This window comes from Camelus bactrianus, chromosome 11 (assembly GCF_048773025.1).
Source record: "Camelus bactrianus isolate YW-2024 breed Bactrian camel chromosome 11, ASM4877302v1, whole genome shotgun sequence".
Classification (NCBI taxonomy): Eukaryota; Metazoa; Chordata; class Mammalia; order Artiodactyla; family Camelidae; genus Camelus; species Camelus bactrianus.
The window spans coordinates 25,254,215-25,277,063 of NC_133549.1; the positions used below are offsets into that span (position 1 = coordinate 25,254,215).

Below are 22,849 nucleotides of genomic sequence, written 5' to 3' on the forward strand. Positions count from 1 at the left end.
TTCTCTATATTAGGATTGAGAACAACTGCCAGTAATAGAAACCTAAAATAATTTGTCTTAAGGGAGTTTATTTCTGTTTTATAAATTTATAATTTTATTTTAAAATTCTAGACACAGGCAGCCCAGGGCTGGTATGGCAGGGTTGTTCCACAAAGTCTTCAGGTACCCAGTTCCGTTCTGGCTTTTGTTTTTGCTGAACTAAGGGAAGCTCTTAACCTCAAGCTCAAGGTAGAGGTTAGAGCCCCTACCTTGACCTTCATGCTCCAGGCAGCAGAATGAAGGAAGGTTTAAAAAATGAAAGAGGCAAAGGGCCCGGGCCAGCTATCCCATAAAACACTTCACCTTGTATCCTGCTGGCCAGAACTTGGTCACAAGACCACACCCGACTTCAAGGAAGGCTGGGAAGCTGCCCTGCTGACCACCAGGAGCTCTTCTGTCTGGAAGAAGACGAGAACGGGCAGAGGCAACCTCCATGAAAGCTGTAAGCACCTGCCCTCCTGCTTGCGGAGCATTAGCGCCCGAGGCCCAGACCTGGTCAGGTCAAGTCAGCGCCTACTGCTGGGTCAGCCAAAGCCACACGTGGGGATGGAAACTTCACACAATATGTTGGCTCGGGGAAAAGCAAAATAAATCTCCATCCGACTCAGGAAAGATGCTGCAGCATCGTCAACTTTATAGTGTATGAGAGGATGACAAGGGTGATCGTTGAAGGCCAGTTTCTAAATTGCACACGATTCTCTGTCTCTCCCTGATGTTTCAGCTCTTCACGGAGGGAATTTAGTGTCTTTCAACAAGGCATTTGTTCCTTACTAGTATACTCAAGTTAACCTGAGTATTAATGCTACACACCCTCGTTGGAACATACTGCTCGAAGAAGACATCTTAACACATAATTTTTTGTACTTCAAATTAAATACCCTTAAATTAGGAAATGAAAAGCAGTTTGACATGCGACGTTTTTCATCAGTATTCTCTGTTGTTGCAGTGGACGAAGGGCGCTGTAAGGATCCTGACCGCCTGCAGGTGTTTTACAGGAAAGCCGTAATGCCTTACGGTGTTTATAAGAAGCAGCAGAGAGACCCCAGCGAGGAGGCCGCGGTGCTGCAGTACGCGGGCCTGGTGGGGCAGGCGTGCTCCGAGCGGATGCTGCTGTTCAGGAGCTGACCGGCTCGGGCCGCCCTCTGCCCAGCCTGCCCGCGCTGTGCTGATGATGCGGGCCACGGGACAAGTTCATTTCCGTGGGGAAATTCCGTTACCATCCACGGATTAGATTTTTTTGATCTTCACAGTTATATGGCTTTTCTAAAATATTTTGTGGCAATGTGTTTGTGAGAATCTCATGGTTAATATAAAGATTTTAAAAGTATGTTATGACCTAGACTCAGAATTGAGGTTTATCATTTGGGAAGCTGGTTTTATGAACAAGACATGCTAAACTTCTCTTGGTAATATTTTGGAAAATAAAATTAATAAGTGAATCTTAAGTAATTTAAATCACAGATGTGGTTTTTTTGTTCTGTTAGAGGAATCAAAACAGTCTATTTCCTCAGATCCATTTAAAACATTAATTTATGCTGAAAAAATTTAAGATGGGGAAGAAGGTGGGAATTCATTTTATCACTTAGGAAATGTCTTCTCAAGGGAACAAAACTGGGCTGTTACTCAGTGTTCAATATTACATTACTGCCGAATGTTATATTATGTAGTTTATTAGAAAACTTGAAGCAAGGGAAATAGTACAAAACATCAAAAAAAAAAAAAGTTGTGTTTACATCGATGCCTTTTTACCCAGGACAGTCCTATTCACGTCTGCTGTTTTGGCACAGTTATTTTTCCTAGAATAATTGTTACCTGTGTTCCCCTTTACTCTCCAAATTGTCCCAGCATGGACAATAAAACATATGATTACCCTTGTTATATATTATACTGTCCAAACTGGGATACTTTGCTCTATTTCTAAAAATCTTAAGAAATGGAGTTTTTAGAAAAATCTTGACTCCTGCCTTGACCTAAGCCCCATCAAAGGTAAATGTACACTAATTCTTCTTTCCTTAGAACTCAGGACACTTGTCTTTGGTTATTGATTAAAAATTAGTTAATATCTGACTACTTTTAGAGCTATGCTACAAATCACATTTAATGAAGTAGGGATGATTTTGACCTCGGTTCCAGGGCAAGAGGTGGAACCATCCACTTCTTGCCCTTTGGTGTGGGAGTTGGAGAGGAGACGCCACACTTAGCATGAAGTCTAGAGCAGAGGCCAGCCCCTTCTCTCCCTCTCCCTTGCTCTTGTTTGGTCCTTCACTTGTTCTGCAGATGTCCCTCGTTCCCCACCTCAAGGGGCAGGTGCTGTGCTGGGAGGCAGGAGGCGAATCCTCGTCACGTGTCAGTTCGCAGGGCTGGGGCTGTGCTGGAGACTTGGCAAATGAAGGACGGTTACTTTCCTACTTTTCTGCACTGATCCCCATCTGCTGCTGGCTGCTTGGCACTGAGTCCTTTTCATTTCACATTTTGCCCATTTTTCTATTCTCTATTGATTGATCTTTTTAAAAACCATATTATAAAACTTAGTAGCTTGAATCCCACTACTGATTTTAAACTTTTCTCCTAAATGTGCTCAATTTAGATATAAAACATTAGAAAATAATTTCAGCTAGCTAGAATAAAAGGGAGGATCATAAAACAATGATTTTTAAAGTGTCTAGAAGTTCAAATAAATCATCCAAATAACTGTATTTATTGATTCAGGGAGAGTGTATAGGTGTGTAACACCTGCCACAGGCAGCTAGTCAGCTGACAGGGGAGAGGAGTGAGCAAAGCCATTTTCCCTGAGAGCGTAGATTTTGCATTCTTCTGGAATTTTGTCCTTCAAAATAGTCTCCCAAGAGCATCTGATAGACTTACTTGGAACTGCCTTCTGTAGAACATTTTTTTCTTTTTCCCTCTAAAGTGGAGATAGCTTAATTTTTTTTATGATTGCAGAAATGATCCTATAAGCAATTGAAACATTCAGAAAAGCATAAATAAAATTAAAATAATCTGAAATCCTGTTGACTTCAGAAGTGTAGTGAGTATTCTCAGTATTATTAAAGTAAAGTAAGGAGGCTCGGCACCCTTGGCACTCGGGTGTCAGGTTGATGTCATCAGGTGCGCTACACCTGCTTTCATCTTAGTGATTAGCATGGAGAATGGAATTCATTAAGATTGCAACTCGAGTATCAAATGAAGAGAAAGCTTGAATCTTAACTTCTTACTGCAACTCTGCAGAATTCAGTTTAGGGTTCCTTCAGAGGAAAATGATTAACCCCCCCCCCCCACCTACCTGGGAACCGTGGTACCATCCCTGCGGGTGGGGTTCTAGGTTGTCTCCAGTGAAGCCCCAGAGATGAGGTGGGCATGAGGATGCTTCTGCTCGGTTGCTTTATTCCTGTGGTTTTTTTTGAGAGCAGATAGTGTATTGATCCTAATGAGCAAATTCAAAAGACATTCGTTCTTTTGAGCCCTAGCTGAATGAATATTAATAGTGGGCCAGAAGAGGACAGTCAAGGAAAGTGACTTGGCTTGGTCAGTTGACAGGCCGTCTAGCTGAGAAGTCTGATTTTATGTTAATGGCTTTCAACTAAAGAAGGACGGACACGGAAGAACCTTTCAAAGATAGTTCATATCTTTTCAAGGCTGGATCAGTCTTAGTATTATAGTCCCTTTCCGATTTCAAATAAATGTACACCTACCTCCCTGTCTTGGGAGCAAAACTATAATAGAGAGTCCCCATGCTGTCATCTGTGTTTAAATTATTTCAGTTCAGTGAGATTTTTGTTACCTTATTTTTAAAAAACGTAATCTGAGCACTTTTTTAGTATTCTAAAAGGTAGAGTCTATTATCAGATGAATATATTATTCATTTGATTAAAATTACTTAGATAAGAAATTATTACTGTTTATTTTGCTTTCAAACGACTTACTCTACTTTTTATCCATTTTGCGAAATACCAGTTGTATATGATTTCCTAATGTATCAGAATTTATTATGTAAATAAACCTTTCTAGATTTCTGAACAGTATATGGTTTGATTTTTATAGGCTTTAATATTATTTCAGTCTGAATAAAGATGAGAAAATATGATAATCAGTTTCTTAAAATGTGGCTACTGTTGCTAACTGTAAAGAAAAGAAGGAAAGGGAAATCAGCTGGGAAATGTCTGAATTAGAAGTTACTCAAATGTGTATTCTTGTCCAAAAGAAAACCAGTGGCTGTAAGACAAAACAAATTTGATAGCATATGATATTTTTTGCTCTTGTGTATGCTTTTTGAACAGTCCATTTGATAAAGCTTGAATGGAAAAAATAAAACTGTTTCTATCTGCAGTGGTTCTTGCTGGTCATTACTGAAAAGACATGTGTTTTCGTCTTTTAAATTCTCGAGTACATTTTACCTGTAGTGAATATGCAGAAAACAGAGGTAAAACATTGGCTATATGAGTCATAATATTTTCAGTGATTGGAATTCCAAATCACTTAGTTACCTAAATTAAAGCATGATGGATTTCTTTCTCAGGAATAAATAAAAGTAAAGTAAATCTCACCTTAAGCAAAGAGTCTGGATTTTCACAAGATAAATTAGGGAAGAGACATTCTTTTACCCAAAGAGGTTCAAAATAAGATTTAAGTAGCAAACTCAAGTATAATTTCTCTTAAAATGTTTAGTTTTCAGAGAAATTTTCGTAACTATCTCATAAAGTGTGCTTTAATCGTTCATAATCGTCAACAGTATATTTATAGAATACATTTTAAATGTTTTGTCTCTTTACAGAATCCTGGTTGGTTGATAATAAAATTAATCCTGTTTCCCAAGTGATTTAAATATTAGTTATAATTCCCGCTGATATTTTTTTCTAGAAGGGAAATAACCTTGTTATTTTTCTGTTTGAAATGGACAGTGTTCACCAGAGAACATTTGACAATATGGAAGAGTATATTAGATAAAATAAAAATCACTTAGAACCCCATCACTGCCACTACTATCATGCACATTTTGGTGCGTGTCCTTTCAAACTTTTTTTCTACCTACATGTGTGTGTATGTTTTATTTTGAAATAAAAATGGAATTCTGCCTTGTATATTTCCAAATTTTTTATCAATTTAATATATTTTTGAACATCTTAATTTACTGTGAAAATGAAAATAAATGAGGGAGAATAATCATTTAAATAGCTGCATAATATTCTGCTGTGTCTGTAACTTTTTGAGAAAGGAGGTTTAAGACTTGAGCCCCTCCTAATGTGTAACGGGGTTGTGACTGACAGGCAGTAATAGTTTTTACCAGTTCTTTGTAACACCTGACAACGTTGTTTTTATTCATTTCCTGGTTTCCTTGGCTTTTCCCTTACTTGAAAATTTTGAAAATGTGCAGCTTTTAAAACTTAGTTCCCCTCCCTCCTCTCATTGTCCCTCAACTAAATATTTTCTGAGAGACCTATGCTATTTTTACCGTTTGCACACCTCTAGAATTTCCAGTTAGAAAACGTCTTTATTTAAAAGCTTTAAGTTATTTAAAACAGGTAAGATTCTGACTCATTGATTCTTTGCAGAACAGAGGTCTTTAAAATGAGTACCTGGAAAGGGTGGATAACCATACCACTATTACTAATTCAGCTAAGTTTTTTTTTTTTACTTTTCAAAATACATTGGCTGTTTTATTTTCGGATTTAATTCTAAGTAAAATTGCATTTTTCATATACAGTTGGTTGTCACAGTTGGTGTCTTCAGTCCTGTCCAGAAAATATTTTCCTATTAACTGTTTCAATTAGACCAAGAATTAAAGTTGCTGAATATGTTTTGTGTGCCAAGCTTTTATTCTTTTAAAGCTGCAAAATAACTTGCAGATTTTTATAGCCTGGTTTTCTCATCACATCTCTTCACCTGAAATATGAAGAAGCAATTCCAACTAGAAGAGCAAAAAACAAAAAAACAAAAAAAACAAAACCTAGCATAGCAAATCTTAATGTTATGTGGCATTTGTGATTTTTAATAATTACCTGGCATTCAATGGTAATAACATGGCACTCAAAAGTAAATGTTTCAACCACTTGGGAGGAGGGGAGAGACATCTTTCACTTGCCTGGCACACGTAAAGCAGACTGTTAGTGACTGGCACCAATATCTTTGTTTCTTTCATCGTTAAAATTTTATTAAAGTCAGTATTCAAAAAGTATTTTTAAATATTTATTTGTTGTTTGTATGTTGCAAGCTAGAGCCATTATACTAGAAAGATACAAATGTTGTACTCCTAACTGGTATAATTCAACTGTGTGATTTTGGATCACGCCTTCCCCAGAACCTTAATTTTTCATGCTTTTTGTCAGTCTGTGCCAGGGTCTTAAAATCATTTAACATAGGGCTTTTTTTTTTTAATTAGCATTAAATGAGAACTCATGAATACTTCATGAAGTCTAGTTCATCACTTTGTTAACTCAGTATTCAGTGAGTTTGAATAGCGCCTCTCAACTGATGGAGCTTTTTGATCATGAAACAAGAAAAACAGCATTTTAGGATTGTGGATTCCGAGCTGAAGGCTCTTAGCTGAGTTGTATGTGGACAGTTCTGTGCATTTTTCCAGGTCATTTAAAAATACTGAGAGATGGCCAGACTAGTCTGGGAGTTAACTGTTGCTGAAGTTATTGGCTATTTAAGCAAAGATTTTATATAAATATATATATATATATATATATATATATATATATATATATATATATATATATATATATATTATATATATATATATACACACACACACACATACACACACACACACACATACACACATATACAGTGAGAGAGATCATGTGCTTAATTAAAACTTGCTGGTAATAGTATGATTTATTTTCAGTTTTCAGTTTGATAAAGGGTTTGGATTTATACGACTTGTAGAAGTCATACAAACTGACAAAGCTACTCTGTCCAATAACATAGCCTCTAGCCACATGTGTCTAATATGATATAAAATTAAGCTTTAGTTCCTCAGCCTCACCAGTCACATTTCAAATGCTCAGCAGCCACGTGTGGCCCCTGGCTATCCTGGGGCTGTCCTAACAGGTTACCACCACCTAGATGGCTTAAAGCAACAGGAATTTATTTGCTCACAGTTTTGGAGGCTAGAAATCCCAAATCAAGGTTTCGGCAGGACCATGCTCCCTCTGATGGATCTGGGGAGAATCTTTCCTGGTCCTTCCCAGCTTCTGGTGGTTGCCAGCAATCCTTGGTGTTCCTTGTTCCTGGAGGCTGCATCTCTCCCAATTTCTGCTTTCATGGTCACATGGCTATCTTCCCTCTCTGCATGTTTCTCTGTGTCATCTTTTCATCTTTTAGGGCTCCAGTCATACTGGATTTAGAGCCCACCCTAATCCAGTATAACCCCATCTTAATCCATCTGCCAAGACCCTAATTCCAAATAAGGTCACATTCACAGTCACCTGGGGTTAGGACTTGAACATGTATTTGAGGCAGGGGCCATAATTCAACCTGTGGGAGCTGCCGTATTGCACAGTGCAGATACAGACCACTTCATTATCACAGCAAGCTCTATTGGATGGCACTGCAGTAAGGCAATTTTTAAAAATAATTTATGATTTTATCATTTTTAAGGTTTCTATATGGCAAAACATCATGGAAGTATTGCAGCAAAACATTTGGGGTGGCTTATTTTGATGCTTTCTGGTTTCTCTTAATTTCCATTGTGTGATCTGGTTCCATCTTTGATTTAAGTGCATCCATGCATATGTATGAATATGAGGTATCTCATTACCCTGGGGCTGTCAGTTTCCTAAGATAACTGCCATATTATGATTTAAAGTTAAACTCTGTACAGATAGTGTTTCTTTAAAGAACAATTTGAATGGAAGATTAATTTAGAAATATAGGGGATCCCTGTTATTATTTCCATTTTTAAGTAGCATCTTTCTAGTTGTTCTAGTCACGTTAATTTTGGTAGAATAGAAAAAAACATTTATAAATTTATCAGTTAAAATCTAGATCTATAGCAATAAAAGGATTTAAATGCATCTCCCAAAAGAAGTCTACCAAAAAACATACAGAAAAGTGGGAAAAATAAATCCTCATTACAACATCCTTCTTATACTGTTTAATCTACAGCTGGTGGTTACCTCACATGAGTAAGTGGACTCAGAAGACAGATTAGATTGATTTACAGCTCTGCTTCTTAAAGATTTTCAAAATTCCTTTATTACTGTTTTTTAAATTTTTTTAAATGGAGGTACTGGGGATTGAACCCAAGACCTCATGCATGCTAAGCATGTGCTCTACCATTAGCCACACACCCCACGCACTTATTGTTGTATTCTTAAGGGTAATTTTGGTTACTGGTTTTTTCCTAGTATGGCCTACTTCTAGCCAAAACTGCATGTCAATGTTCTTAGCATGGAGATCTTAATGGAATTTCACTAGAGGCATGTTATTTAGATACGAAGAGGTTAGTTTGGACTCAGTTCACCAAAACTGCTTGCAGACACCCGTGAGCGGAGCTGGCAATGATGAGAGAGCAAAAGGGGCCTCCAAGGTTGGTCAGTGGCCACTGGGAGTTCTGCACCGGGGGAGGGATGATGTCTGCAGAAGTTAAGAATTATTATCTCTGGTCTCCCTGGTTTTCTGCCTGTTCTTGAGAGCCACCTTGTGATTTGCTTAATACCGTTCCATGTGCTGTTTTATTAAGAAGGCCAGAAAAACATCAGCGCGTGGCCAAGTGTGTGTCGTTGCGTTCTGCCCCTACAACAGCTGGTGGGTCATTAATATTTCTGATAATGTCACCAAAGATTCTGTTGGGAAACTTTGGAAATCAAGGAACCAAGTCTAGAGGAAAAAATCTGGAGAACAGTTTGAGCTTTTTATAACAAGCGCTTTATTCATTTCTATTACCCTTTATTGCCTTCGTTAAGATATGGAAACTGTTATGTGTCAGCATTATCGGTGAGTGATGAGGAATCGTGGGCCTCACTTATCTGCACGTTGCTTATCTAGCCACTTCGCCATCTGGAACGTAAATGCAGTATCAAAAAGTAAAGTTAAAAAGAAAAGAAAGAAACAAACTTGCTGCTTAGCAGTTAAAATGGGCTTGAATCCAGGCGTTAAAGCTCATGCCTTACTCATGGGAAAGCTACTTGGACCAAGTGGCCTAAAGAGAAACTTGGGGTGCCAAGGTAAAAGGATAAAGCAATATGGAAATGCCATGTTAATGGAGGGGTGCACATCGTCTTGTCTGTGTGGCTGACACTCAACACTGACCCTGTGAACATGGGAGCCTGGACCTGAGAAGGAAGATGGACTAGGGATGGGGGGGTGGTGGTGCTGATATCAGACTTAGAGCAACCTTCTGACCACATTCCACTAGCAACTGGATTCTTTAAAATAAAAATGGCAGAGGAGGGGGCCTGGATCCTACAGGCAAGCCACACTGGGTTCCAACGCCAGATCGCTTCCTAATTGTGTGACCTTGGGCAAAGCCCTAAGGTCAGCAGAGCTCAGCCTCCTCATCAGGCGGGTGTGCTGGGCAGGCAGGGGCCCGGGTAGAAGGATCAGCACCCTGCCCGCCGCCCCACTGCCCTTCACCCCACTGCACCCTGCCCAGAGCAGATGTCGGCAGGAAGAGAGGTCATAGAAACAAAGTTTTGCCAAGATGTTTAAAAAAAAGACGTGAACCCTACTAATACAAGGCAGAGACCCCTGAACATCTCACCAGCCCCTGGGCACACACAGTTTCAGGCCAGCCATAGTTGACACCGGGCATGGCGATGCTGAACTGCCAGGGGAACGGTTAAAGGACATCCATTGTACTCTGAAATAGGAAAACGTATAACCCATTCGAAATATTTCCATTCAAAATTGTTTTAAAGTAATAAAAAAACATTCTATTACTGGATAAATTACAGTTATTTGCAAAATTCACACTATTGGAACAGGTCTTCAAGACCATGGAATTGGCATCTGTTTTAAATGCCTGTTCAAAGGATACTCATCTAATGCTAGGAGGGTAAAAACTTTCTAATGGCTGCCTTTCCCTAATAGAATGTGGATAAACAATTATTCACAGGAGCCCAGGAGAGCGCCTCCCTCCAGCGGCGCCACCGTTCAGGATTTCTTTGGTATAAATGGGAGAAGAAAATGGGGTTTGAGGCCCGGTACAATTATGCACATTTTGGTTTGTTTTGTTCGAGACAAAACTAAACAACAGGATATCTGGAAAGCCGGCAGCATTTCGTGGGCTCCGCTGATTTCTCTGCACAGCAGGCTGGCCTGGGCGGCTACAGTTTAACTGGTAAAGACCAGACTGTTTTCATCTCGCCCCCTACCGCTGCGGCTTTTCTTCCTCCTCCTCCTCCTGCACTATGCTTCTGCGCGAAGGCAAATTCGGGAGGAGGCATTTCGTCTTCAAGTTGGCTTTTCACAGAGCCACAGGTTAGGGAAGAGCATTATCAAATAGGTCAGGGAATCAAAATCACATTTTTTCAGATGGAAAATTGGTGACTTTTTCATAGGACTGCTGCCTGCAGGGGAGAAAAGGGAGATGCGACTCGGACATAGATTTGTTAGTTGTTACCCCCCAAAGGTATTTACATGTTAATAGTAATTTTCTCCAGCCTAATTAAAAGTGAATTCTGTTGTGTGCAGAGCTGTGTGCCCAGTCCCTGCGCCAGCACGATTTGACACGGAGGCCAGTGGAGCTGTTTCCTGAGCATTGTCAGAAACGCTCTGCTCCCAGGTCACGTCCCAGCCACTGCTCCGAGGCCCCCGTGGAAGCAGAGCTGGCATCTGCGCAGCCAAGTCTGCACCCCACCTCCCCAAGTTGGGAGGTGGGGTGGCCCCACCTCGACCCACCAACCTCAGGTAGAAAGAAAGCTGCGCTGGGAAAGGTCTGACATGTCTAAACCTCTGAAGCATCTCTGTTCTTGTCTAGACTGGTGTTTGCACAGTGGGCACTGAGTGCAAAGTGGAGACATTGGTCCCTTTTCCTCTTTCTGCCCTTTCAGTTAAGTTTTCCAAAGGCCACCAGGGGGCAGAAAGAAACTTCCTTGCTTTTTTTTTTTTTTTTTTTCCTCTTCTGGCTAAATATACATGGAAAGGTGAACTTTTGGGGGGCTCCATTAGGGCCAATGTTTTTGATGTAAATTATGTTCCTCATACTTGGGAGTTTTTTCAGATTTTGGGTTGCCTTTGAATTGCTTCTTCTGCAACTAAGGCAACTGAGAGGGGGAAACTGTATACACAGCATTTTGTATTGTATTGTTTAATGACTTAGTTTCACGACCCCCAGGCCTGACGCAGCATCCCAACCTGTCCTGTGTTCTCCTCCGTGTTTCCCACCTCACTGTGCAGCCTCTCAGTACCTCTTATCCAGATTGTTGCAAAAGCCTTTCAACCAGTTTCCACCTGGCTCCTCCAGCCAGTTTAACTGCCTGACACACCGACTGTCCAATCCGTGCCTCCTGGTCCCACATCAGACAGCTCCTCATTCACCGCTGAGTGAAGGCTAAGCTGCCCCCACTGTGTGCCCCAGCTCATTTCTCAACCTTTCCTTCTCCATCTCCCTTCCAGAAACTCCAGTCCAGCTCTTTCTTTCCTGTGTCTTGATCGCTGGGTCTGTTCCATCACCAGTCCTAGCCAATCCCTCCTAGCAACACATGTTCAGATCTTCAAGGTCCAAATCAGGTGTCCCCTTCTACATTAGCACCATTAGTCTACCATGTCGGACTTCCATCTTCCTTCAGCAGTTCTCAAGGCTGGAGAAAACCAACACGACTGGGGCCGTCAGGGTGATGCACGTGGCTCTCAGCAGAGGCACCCAAAGACTGCACTCGTTTGGGAAAGCTCCCCGGAGGACACATGCTGGTGTCGTGGGGCTGCTGAGTCCCAGCTCCAGGACCCCAGGCTGGGCCCGCCCCTCATGGTTTCACAGCACGGGGTGGAAACATGTAGCAAGCACTCCTGACAATGAGTCCAAGGTGGACCATATTGAATTTTGCAGACTCTTAACACATATGAACAGTGAGAGAAAGGAACACACAAAGGACCCCAGGAACGACTGGGGGCTGACACGCCTCGGCAGGAAGGGCACACGCGGGGAGGAGCCGTCGGCGGACATCTGGCTGTTGGTATAACAGTTGCCTTGTGTAATGAATTCCTGGCCTAACGGGCATTTGGTCCCAGTACTTGGGGGCAGGCCTGCTTTTGGTTTAGAGCTCCCACAGCAAAAAAAAAAACAAAAAAACATATATATATAGAATGCAGCAATATGAATTGAAAATTCTTAAAGGGGATCAGTGTAATCCCTATTTAATTTGGTCTTTTCCTCTTAAATCCATTTTGGATATGAGAAGACATTCTTGCCATGAACACAAAGGCATTTTTACACATGTTGAGAACACTCTTCACCCTGGGAGAAGTCCTTGCACCTAATTGAGATCCTGAAGGGAGAAAAGTCTTGCAAACAAAGCTTTCCAAGTACAGAGAAGAGCTCTCACCAGCATCCAAGTGCCATTTGTCATATAATGTCTCCTTCTCTTCAGGGTCCCCCGAGTCCATGGATTCGTCCACAGTGTTCGGGTGGCGGGGCCAGGGTGCAGATAATGTTGATTGTGAAGATTTCTTTGCTATTTACTTGGTCTTAAATTCATAAACTCTTCCATTTGGGAAGAGGCACTGTGAGGCACTGTGAGGCACCGCTTGTCCTTGAAGCCCATAAGGCCCTCAAGGACAGGCCTGACCACGTGAGACGTGTTGCTCAACTCATCTGGACTGTGAGCTGCTTACAGAGACACGTGCACAGTGCCATTTGCAGAGACTGACCACGTTGCCCGGTGGCGGAACATGCCCATGAGACCTGGCGGGCCAGGAGGGGTGCTTCCAGGGCACGCAGCCCTGACACCAGCCCAGCACAGACCAGCGTCTCTCCTGGAGGCCCAGGGCCCTCAACCTGCCTGCTCTTAGAAAGCCTAGTGCAAACCCCACGCCTCACACATACACTTCATTCCTTCACTTCTTGATGGGTAAATCCGTCCAACAAGGATCTGAGCACCTGTTCAGTGCCAGGAGTGGAGTTTGCCACTAAGTGAACTCCATCTGGAGTTCCGTCTTCCTGGAATTACATTCTAGGGTGAGAGATGGACAATCTACAGGTAAACAAATAGGCAAGAATGCTGGATTATGCCCAGTCGTACAGTAGGCCACTTTGGACGGGGTGGTCCTCAGGGAAGGCCTTTTTGAAACAGTGACAGTAAATGTGTGTGTTGAATGTGTGAAACTGTGACCACATGTGCACCTGGAGTTAGCAGAGATTCAGAGGTGGGACAGTCATGTTCTCCGCTCTCTCTAGGGGATCAGCCTCAAAGACTCAAAATCAGGAGATGGAGAGTGAGCTGGCCTGAGGGCACAGATGAAATCCAGTGGACAGTCTTAGGCAGAAAATCGAAGGCGATCAAAGCGGTTTCTTAAGTTGATCTTTGCCCGACAGTCAGTTTTAGGAACGGAGGGCCAGGATGTTCCCAGCAGAGGGAACAGTAAGACCCCGTGTGGAGGCAGAAACACAGGGCACATGTGGACGCAGCGTGCAGCTTAATTCTGCTGAAAAATAGAAAACGTGAAAGGAAGTCACGGTGCTACGGCTGGACAGGCCGAGGGGAGCATCTCAGGACGGGGGGGCTCGGACATGCCGTTGTGGGCAGCAGTGTTCTCCCCGGCAGCCCTGGGCATCACCTTCAGTGGAGGGGGATGTAGCTGGGCCTGGACGCACGCGGGGCCTGTGGGGAGTCCCCCCTGCCCGGGAGGAGGAGAAGCCACGTCCTCGTCTCCCGGGATAGAAATGGAACGTGCCCCACAGAGTCCAGCAGCCCGGATTTCTCCTCACCACTAGCTAAACTGGTTTATTGCTTTCACCAGGAGGCCTAACGTGGAATATTCGAGAATCCCAAGCCTCTCCCACAGAGAGCACCCAGTGTGAGGGGGCGGCTGGACAGAGAGGCAGAGACCCCCACATGAACAAGCCCCGGAGGACGGCATGGCCAAAAAATAGGATTGGCCAGAGGGAAAAAGACAAAAATGAGAAAGGACGAGGGAAAATTTGAAATTCTACATATACCTGGCATTGATAACACAGGCATTCTCAGCTAAGGTTACTTCATAGTAATTTTTTTTTTTTGAGAATATGTATGGATATCCGTTTTAGATCGTTTTTCCTTCTTCTAGAAGTATGGAAACATGATAATCAAGGTGTCTGGTTCCTGTCTCAAATGATAAAGAAAAATCAAATATTTTGTTTAAATTGTGGCTTTGGGTTTTTTCCTCCCCTTTGTAAAAGCAAAACTGGGAAATCCCCACCTACGCCTTTCTTATGTGTAAGGTGACTTCTGTCTCCTGCCTGGGCCGTAAGTGTCCCTGAACCTGTTGGGATGAGCTCTCTCCCTGCTCTGTCTCCCCACCCAGAAGGGCCCAGCAGCTCAAATATGCCAGACGCTCTCCCCACTCCCCTACTCACCTCTTTTCTGTGCTCCCATTAAATACATAATCCATAGGGAGGTTTTAGGGGGATGGGTAATCTAGGAAGTCACCAACAGCAGGACCAGCGGACCGGTCTGGAGTAACACACCTTGTTGTGTGTTGCTATGGCTACTAAGTCTGGCACTAGCACCCCATTTCTGCAGGGAGTTTTGGGGCCACGTGTTCCTAGACCCCCACACAAATCCCGGGGACTTTAATAAGAGACATGCGACTGAAACCACATGCCATGCTTAGAAAACATCTGGGCTGGCCCGTATACCCGCTCCAGGGAAAAGGGATCTTCCACTGCTCCTCGAGCCGGTCAGGATCAATGAAAACCAAATGTGTCCACACTGCGTGCAAGCCCACATAGATACATTCACACTCACACACACTTTGCAAATATTTGTTATGTGTGACAGGTCAAGGGTAGTTACTGCAGCTGAAATGTAAACTGTCCGTGGGTCTAGAGAAGGCAAAATGCTCAGGACTTGTCTCATTTCTGTACACCACGTTCTTTCCTCCCTGTTATGGCTGAAAAACACTGACTTTATCACCAAAGTATATTTCGTGGGAGACCAGCTGGTTGCATACTCTGTTGACAAAATGTTGTCTGCATCTAAGGTAGCATGTGTTTCCAACTTGGCAAATCTTCTCCCATCTCACCTGCAGGGCTCGTAGTCACCGTGCGCTGCTGGAAAGCGCGCAGGGCTTTGCTTGGGCCCCGTGGTCAGGGGGTGAGACTGAGCCACTAGCCGAGGCAGGAGACTTGCATTGCTTTTCCACAAAGCACCCCTGGAAAACTCTTTTCGCCCCCCATGACAAACGGATTTCATCTTGCACAATAAAGAGCTGAGAGTCCCTGTGCCTGCTGTGGCCAGGGTGGTGACACCTGCTCGTTACCCAGTTCAGGACTCCCGCCTATCATTGTACGTGCCTTTGCTGGAATATTTTGGCCCAAGCTGGGGAAGGTTTTTGGCCCCATTCAGGGCAAAATAGTTGGCAGTACACTCAAGAAGGACAGCTTAATAGGTACTCCTTTATTCTAGCAATGGCCCTGGATTTCTATTTCTCTCCTGCACTGGTGTCATCCAGGCTCGTGGGGTCACCTGTCATCCTCTCCTCTGCTTTCGGCTCCACTGGCTAACACCATACTTGAGCTCCTTCCTTGTAACTTGGTCCTCCACCGCCAGCTCCTGCTCCTTCACTCCGGGTCACGAATGGCATCAGTTCCCGGCATCGTCCACCCTGCAGCCTTGATGACCTGACATTGACTCTTCTCTTTTGTGTCCAACATGGAATCACTTGGAAAGCTCTGTCAATTCCAGTTCCCATGTAGTTCTAGCATCTTTATCCTTCTGTTCCCTTGGCACTGGTTAAGTTTGCTCTCAGCTCAACTAGCGCCCTTGGCTCCTTACTGGGCTGGCTGGCTGCAGTCTCTCCAATCCAGCTGATGTCTCGCTAAATAATAGGCAAAGAACATTTCTTTCTAAAATAAGATAATGCCTTCCATGGCTTTTCATTGATTCCTGATTTTTCTTTGACTGAGTTGGCTTTTTGTTGTACAATTAGATGCTAAGCTTACATTTTTAACCTCCTACCCATAAGGATGGCTACTATCAAAAACCAGAAAATAATAAGTGTTGGCGAGGATGTGGAGAAATTGGAACCCTTGTGCACTGTTGGTGGGAATGTAAAATGGTGCAGCTATGGAAAACAGTATGGTAGTTCCTCGAAGAGTTTAAAATAGAATTACCATATAATCCAGCAATTCCACTCGTGGGAATATATCCAAAAGAATTAAAAGCAGGATCTCAAAGAGATATTTATGCACCCATGTTTATGGCATTACTCACAATAGCCAGAGGGTGAGAGCAGCCCAGGTGTCCATCACAGATGATCAAAATGTGAACACACACAATGGAATACTATTCAGCCTTGAAAAGGAAGGAAATTCTGACATGTGCTGCAACATGAATGAACCTTGAGGACGTTATGTTGAGTGAAATAAGCCAGTCACAAAAAGACGAATACTGTTTAATTCTATGTGTGTGTCTGTGGTAGTCAAATTCCTGAAAACGGAGAGTAGAATGGTGGTTGACAGGAGCTGGGAGAAGGCGGAAATGGGGAGCGACTGTTTTGTGGGTATAAAGTTTCAGTTTTGCAAGATGAAAAAGTTCTGGACATTGGTTCTACAACAATGTGACTATACTTAACAATACTAAATACTTAAAATGGGTTAAGATGCTAAAGTTTATATTATGTGTATTTTACCCCAATTAAAATTTAAACATTAAAAAAAATCAGGTTTAGATGATGATATAGTGAGCGGGCTGTCTGTCTTTTGTGCTGTTTCATGAAGACGAATTTCAGTATTTGAAAGAAGAGGTTAGCTTTGAAAACTAGGTGGAATTTGTAGAGTAACAAAATGGAAATGCTAAGGGCAGAAAATCCACCTCTCTTCTAAGAGATTCATGCAGTAAATATATAATATTTATAAGATTCTTGTAGACAAAGCTTCCCAATTAAAATTCTATTGTTATTGACATGACCAAGGGTCCATGATTCTACTTAGCATTTTCAGCAACTACAGATAGCTGAGAACCTAGCATCTCAAGCCTAAATTGCAGGAATATATTTAAAAAAAAAATTTAGGCTGAATATTTTTTGTTTGTTTTTGGGGGGAGATAATCAGGTTAATATTTTTAAATTTATTTATTTACTTAACTTACTTATTTAATGGAGGTACTTGGGGTTGAACCCAGGACCTCGTGCACGCTAAGCATGCAACTCTACCACTGAGCTATACCCACCCCTGCAAGAGTCCATCTTGATGTAGGAGCACAAAAGGAGATAAGAATAGTTACACAAATCTGGACCACGCCTCTGACCGTTTATCGGGAGATTTTCCGTTCCCATTTCAAAGGGAGAGAAAGAATAATAAGAACCGGTGTCCAGAGCATTTTAATAAATACAAAGCTCCCCAAAAGGCCCACCATTCCAGACCTTATGGCTCCTGCCAAATCCTGTGAAAATAAAGATTAAACCGTACAGAAGATTTGTTTTGTTCTGATTGCTGTTATTTTGTTTTGGTAATAGACGTCCCCAAGCATCTGGCCTAAGAGTGCTGACGGCTCTAACTTTTGATACTCCTCCTCCCGCACCCATTAAAAGGAATCAGTTCTTCTTTGGCTGGAAAATACTCTCCCTCCCTGGAATCACACACTCCACACTCCGCACCCCTTACAGGGAGGGAGGCAGCGCTGGGCTGCCGCACTGCAGTGCTGGGATCTAGAACCAGCGGGCCTGGGTCTCAGATTCCTTGTCATCGCTCAAGATTTTGTATTTTTAAGTAACTGCAAGCTTGTAGAAAATTTGCAAGAATAGTACAAAGAAGCCCAGCAGACCTTTCACCCAGGTTCACCAACTGCTAATACTTCGCCTTTCTCTCGCTTTTTCTGTCTCATATAATCATGGTACCACGATCAGAATCAGGAAATTAAACACTGGCACGACAGTATTATCTACAGCATGTCTCATCTCACCAATCTTCCCCATAATGGCTTCTATAGTTGTTTTATTTTCCCCCCATTGAGGAGACTTAGGCAGTAAGACATTAATTTTTGACCACCAGTTAAGCAAGTAGGCCCTTCACCGTCTTTCCCACTTTATTTATTTTTTTAATTGACATATAGTCAGTTTACAATGTTGTGTCAATTTCGGTGTACAGCATAATGTTTCAGTCATACATATACACATGTATTCATTTTTATATTCTTTTTCATTATAGATTACTATATGATATTGAATATAGTTCCCCATGCTTCAGTATAAACTTGTTTTTTATTTTATATATAGTAGTTAGTATCTGCAAATCTTGAACTCCCAATTTATCCCTTCCCACCTCCTTTCCCCCGATGGTAACCATAAGATTGTTCACTATGTGAGTCTGTTTCTGTTTTGTAGATGAGTTCATAGTGTCTTTTTTCCTTTTTTTTTAGATTCCACATACGAGTAATATCATATGGTATTTTTTTTCTCTTTCTGGCTTACTTCACTTAGAATGACATTCTCCAGGTTCATCCATGTTGCTGCAAATGGCATTATTTTAGTCTTTTTTATGACTGAGTAGTATTCCATTGTATAAATATACCACAGCTTCTTTATCCAGTCCTCTGTTGATGGACATTTAGGTTTTTTCCATGTCTGGGCTATTGTAAATAGTGCTGCTATGAATGTTGATATGCATGTATCTTTTTTTAATTGGAGGGTTTTTTTTCCCACTTTTGAGTAGAGAAAGAAGTTGGTGATTGCAAAGAATTAGAGAACAGGATTAACTTATTGTTTCCAGCCTATATGAGTCAATTATAATTTATTCTTTAAAATAAGATGAACCCATATATGACTTTATATTATTAATATATTACCCTATAGTAATTGAAAACAGCCTAAGATAAATGATAATTTTCATTTGATTCTATGTTGCCAACTGTTTAAATAGTTCAGCTTCACAGGTGGCAGTCACGAGGAAAGTGTCCCTCTATGGAAACAGGGAGGGAACTTATGATGTTAACACTTTAGCAGCAGTGTCCTGTCCGTAGGCTAAAATTACTGCTGCATCACCACTCTCCATTGGGCTGACCACACAACTCACAACAAAACTAAACAGTAATAGGGGAAAATAGAGAAAATGATGGTAAAAAATAGTTTACAGACTGAGGGTGGAAGGAAGTCCTCTGACGATGCTGTGAGGGCATCATCCCTTGTCTACACATTCAAGTTGAGGCTGGATTAAGCCCCTTGGAGAATACTGTCTGTGCTGTTCCTCTGTGAAACATATACTTCTTTCTCTAGGAGGGAAGCGTCCCAGAGGAGGAAATGTTGAGTTTTCAGAGTTTGATGGTAGAAATGAGGGAGTTGGATTTCAATAATTGTTGTTAAATGCACTTCTTCTCCGCCCTCATCCCAGAGGTGTGTGTGTGTGTAGGGAGGTCCTTCTCGGGGTATCTCTGCCCAGGATGTACTTCTTTAGGTCAAAGAGACTTTCATATAAGAGGGAACAGCAATAGTACATCACATTGTAGGAATGCCGACCTTATAAATAACGAACCACAAAACCACTAGCATTCCTCATCACATCTCCGTTTTTGCAATCATCAGTAATTCTTTAGCAACACTGGCTCTCTCTTCAGTTTCATATTTCCTCAATTATCTTATAAATTATTTTACAAATTGTTAATTCAAATTAGGATCCAAATTGGGTCCATACATTGCAATCAATTGATATGTCTCTAAAGTTTATTTTAATCTGTAAGTCCCCTCTGCACATCTTTTTCCCTTAGAAGTTATTTGTGGAAGAGACCTGGTCATTTGTCCTACAGAGTTTCCCAAAGTCCAGATTTTGTTGATTACACCCACATAGCATCGTTTAGCCTATTTCTCTTTCCCCTGCAGTTGCAGTAAATTCCTGGTTCTATCTCAAGGCTTAATTAGATTCAGGTTCAAGTTTTTCAAATAAGACTCCTTGGTGTGTTTTCCCAATAAGAATAAAAAATGTCTGATTGTTTCTCATTTTTGATATTAGCAGCCGTTTGTAATCATCACCTAGATCCATTATTTTATTAGGGGTTGAAAATGGATTATAAATTGTGAACTTAAACATATTTAATGTAATTGAACATATTTGATGAGTTTTAATCCTTTGCAATTATTACCCTTATTGAAACTCCAGGAGTACCAGTTTTGGACAGTGGGTGGTTAGCAAATACTTTTTGATAATAAATCATTCTTTCATTCGTTTGCTCACTTGCTCATTCATGTAACTGAGAGTTTTGTGTACCTATCATAAGCAAGACACAGAACTAGACAATGTGAAGAGCACAAAACTAAATAAGATTTGGTCCCTGTCCAGTAAAGCTTGCAGTCTACCGTGAGAAATAACATAGACAAATGGCACCTAGAAAGTGGTATCATAAAAGATATAGAAATAAACATGTATTGTAGTGATTTTGTTACTGAACCAAACTTGGGTCCTCTTGCCTGCACACAGTAAAGCGAATCTACTAACACCAGATTGTGGTGGAGGAAACTGTACCGTTTATTGCAGGGCGCCAAATAAGGAGTCCAGGTAGCTAGTGCTTAAAAGGCCCAAACTCCCTGAAGGCTTTCAGGGAAAGGTTTTTCAAGACAGGGTGAGGGAGGAGGGTTGTGAGGTGTGTGATCAGCTCATGGACACTCTTCTGATTGGTTGATTGTGACGTAATTGGGAGTCAACATCATCGACCTTCTGGCTCCAACCAATCCGGGGTCTGCATGCTTGCAGGCAGCACACAGTTAACTTCTTCCACCTGCATCTGCAAAACAGCTCAAGGGACATGTCTCCAAATACTGTCTACAGCCCTTGAGGAACTAAAGGTCCCTGACTTTGCTTACTGGCTAAACTAGCATTATTTTGTCTTGCTTGCCTATTTTCCTTCCTTTCTGCATTTTCTCACTTCTCTGATTAAATGTATTCTTTAGAACTCAGGGAAGCCTAGGAGACTAAAGTTTTTGTACAGACAAAAGGCTGGCTGAGGACATGGCAGAGGGGTCGGGGGGGGGGTGTCTGTTTCAGGAAGGCCCCATGGGGTCCGGCTCAGTTACAGTTTGGAGGTAAAGCTGGTATGATACGTTGTGTGATTGTCAGGTACGTAGGTCTCCTCTTTGCTCTGCTGTCTTCAGCATGAGATTCCATTTTGTGGTCTAAGATGGCTGCTGTATCTCCTGCCACAACGCTTATATCCAGCCAGCAAGAAAAGTAGAGAGGGAGGCGGAAGGCAGGCTACTGCCTTTCAAGATCAGCACCTGGAAGTGGTGCATTTCACTTCCACTTGCTACCAGTAGCTGGAACTTAGTCATGTGGCCACACCCAGCTACAAAGGAAGTTGGGAAATGTAGTCTTTAACTGGGTGACCATGTGTCTGTTCACTCTGCTATGTGCAAACTCTGTGTAGACCATCGACTCTCCAAGTTTAATGCACATATGAATCATGTGAAGTTCCTATTAAAATAAGTTTCTGATTCAGTAGACATGGTTTAGTGGGTGGGGATGTTGGAATTCTGCATTTCCAAGAAGCTTCCAGGTGGAGCAATGCTGTTGTTTCTTGGACCACATTTGAGTCCCACACTTCAAGAGTGCAGATGACCCCATAGGATGAACTGTCTGCTCCCAGGGTGGCCCAGAATTGCAGGCCACTGTGGTCTTCAACAATCCTGTAGCTATTTGGATAAATACCTTTGGAGGATGTTGAGTATTTGCATCAAATGCTCAGATAATGGGCCAGTGTACAAAGTGTAATTAGAAGGCTCTTTGCTCAAAGTAATTTGTATATTAGCTTTTGTTTGGAATTTGGAGTTTTCCCTTAGGATTAGCAAGTTTGGGTAATGGTATTCCAAGCATAATAATTTTTAAAATGAGTTATTTTCTAAGTAGAAAACAAATCACAGCAGCACACAGATTTCTTGGCATTATAAATGTTTAGATTTATGGCCTTCATCCAGTTTTCTTCAAACACTTTGGAAAGTGTGAATAATTATATTTTACGCCAGTATAAATAGCATTTTTATTCCCTAGAGAAATCGAAGCACTTCAAGGCCCTTTAAGTATGTTACCTTTTACATTTTGTTCATAAAAATAGAAAGAGCATCCCTGAAAGTGTTTCTTGCTTCTTCAGGCCTGGGTTAGCCACACCTGCCCTGCAGCTCGCACTGCACCCTCCACCTCCCCAGCGTGGCCCTGAATTGTCAGCCCCGGGATGGCAGGACCGTGTCTCTCTTATTCACCCCTGCGTCCCACAGCCTAGAACATTCTCAGTCTCGGGCTAGATTTTGAAGTTTGGATTTCTCCGTTTGTTTTGTCCCCAGTGACGGGCCTTTTCTGCTTGACCTGGCAGTGCCTGGTGCAGGGGCTTTGATCTCCCTCCAGCGAGCCACAGCCAGGGCTTATCAGAGGAGCCCAGGGTCGTTAGGAAGATTACAAGAGGGGAGGTAAGTGGAAGCACTTTGTGAATCATCGAGTGCTGTAAAAGCGCAATCGAGCATTACTCTGTGTAAGAATGATGTATTATTATGATTTTGAGCATTTACCACATGCCAGGAAGTAAATGCTATATATAATTCTCTTCTTTAATTATCATCTCTGTTTCACAAATGGAGAAACTGAGGGTCAGTAATTGGGCTGACGTCACACAGCGGAGCTGGTAGAGCCAAGACTCCAACCGGGGCCCTGGTCTGCAGAGCCTGGGCTCTTAAGTCTGATTCCATTATAAGGTGA

The 22,849-nt window shown here is 42.1% G+C and overlaps 1 protein-coding gene across 11 annotated transcripts in view; it reads left to right on the forward strand.

The window, feature by feature from the left end:
* The window catches only part of ATE1 (arginyltransferase 1), a 171,868-nt gene extending 149,305 nt beyond the window's left edge, over positions 1-22,563 (forward strand). For 10 of the 11 annotated variants that reach the window (XM_074373521.1, XM_074373525.1, XM_074373519.1 and 7 more), the window contains one exon: positions 986-4,365. In XM_074373521.1, the coding sequence (XP_074229622.1) occupies positions 986-1,164 (179 nt within the window). In that variant the 3' untranslated portion in view covers positions 1,165-4,365. Of the gene's footprint in view, positions 1-985; positions 4,366-22,440 lie in introns of those variants that run through there. The other variant, XM_074373517.1, reaches the window with a different exon arrangement.
* The last annotated feature ends 286 nt before the right edge of the window (positions 22,564-22,849 follow it).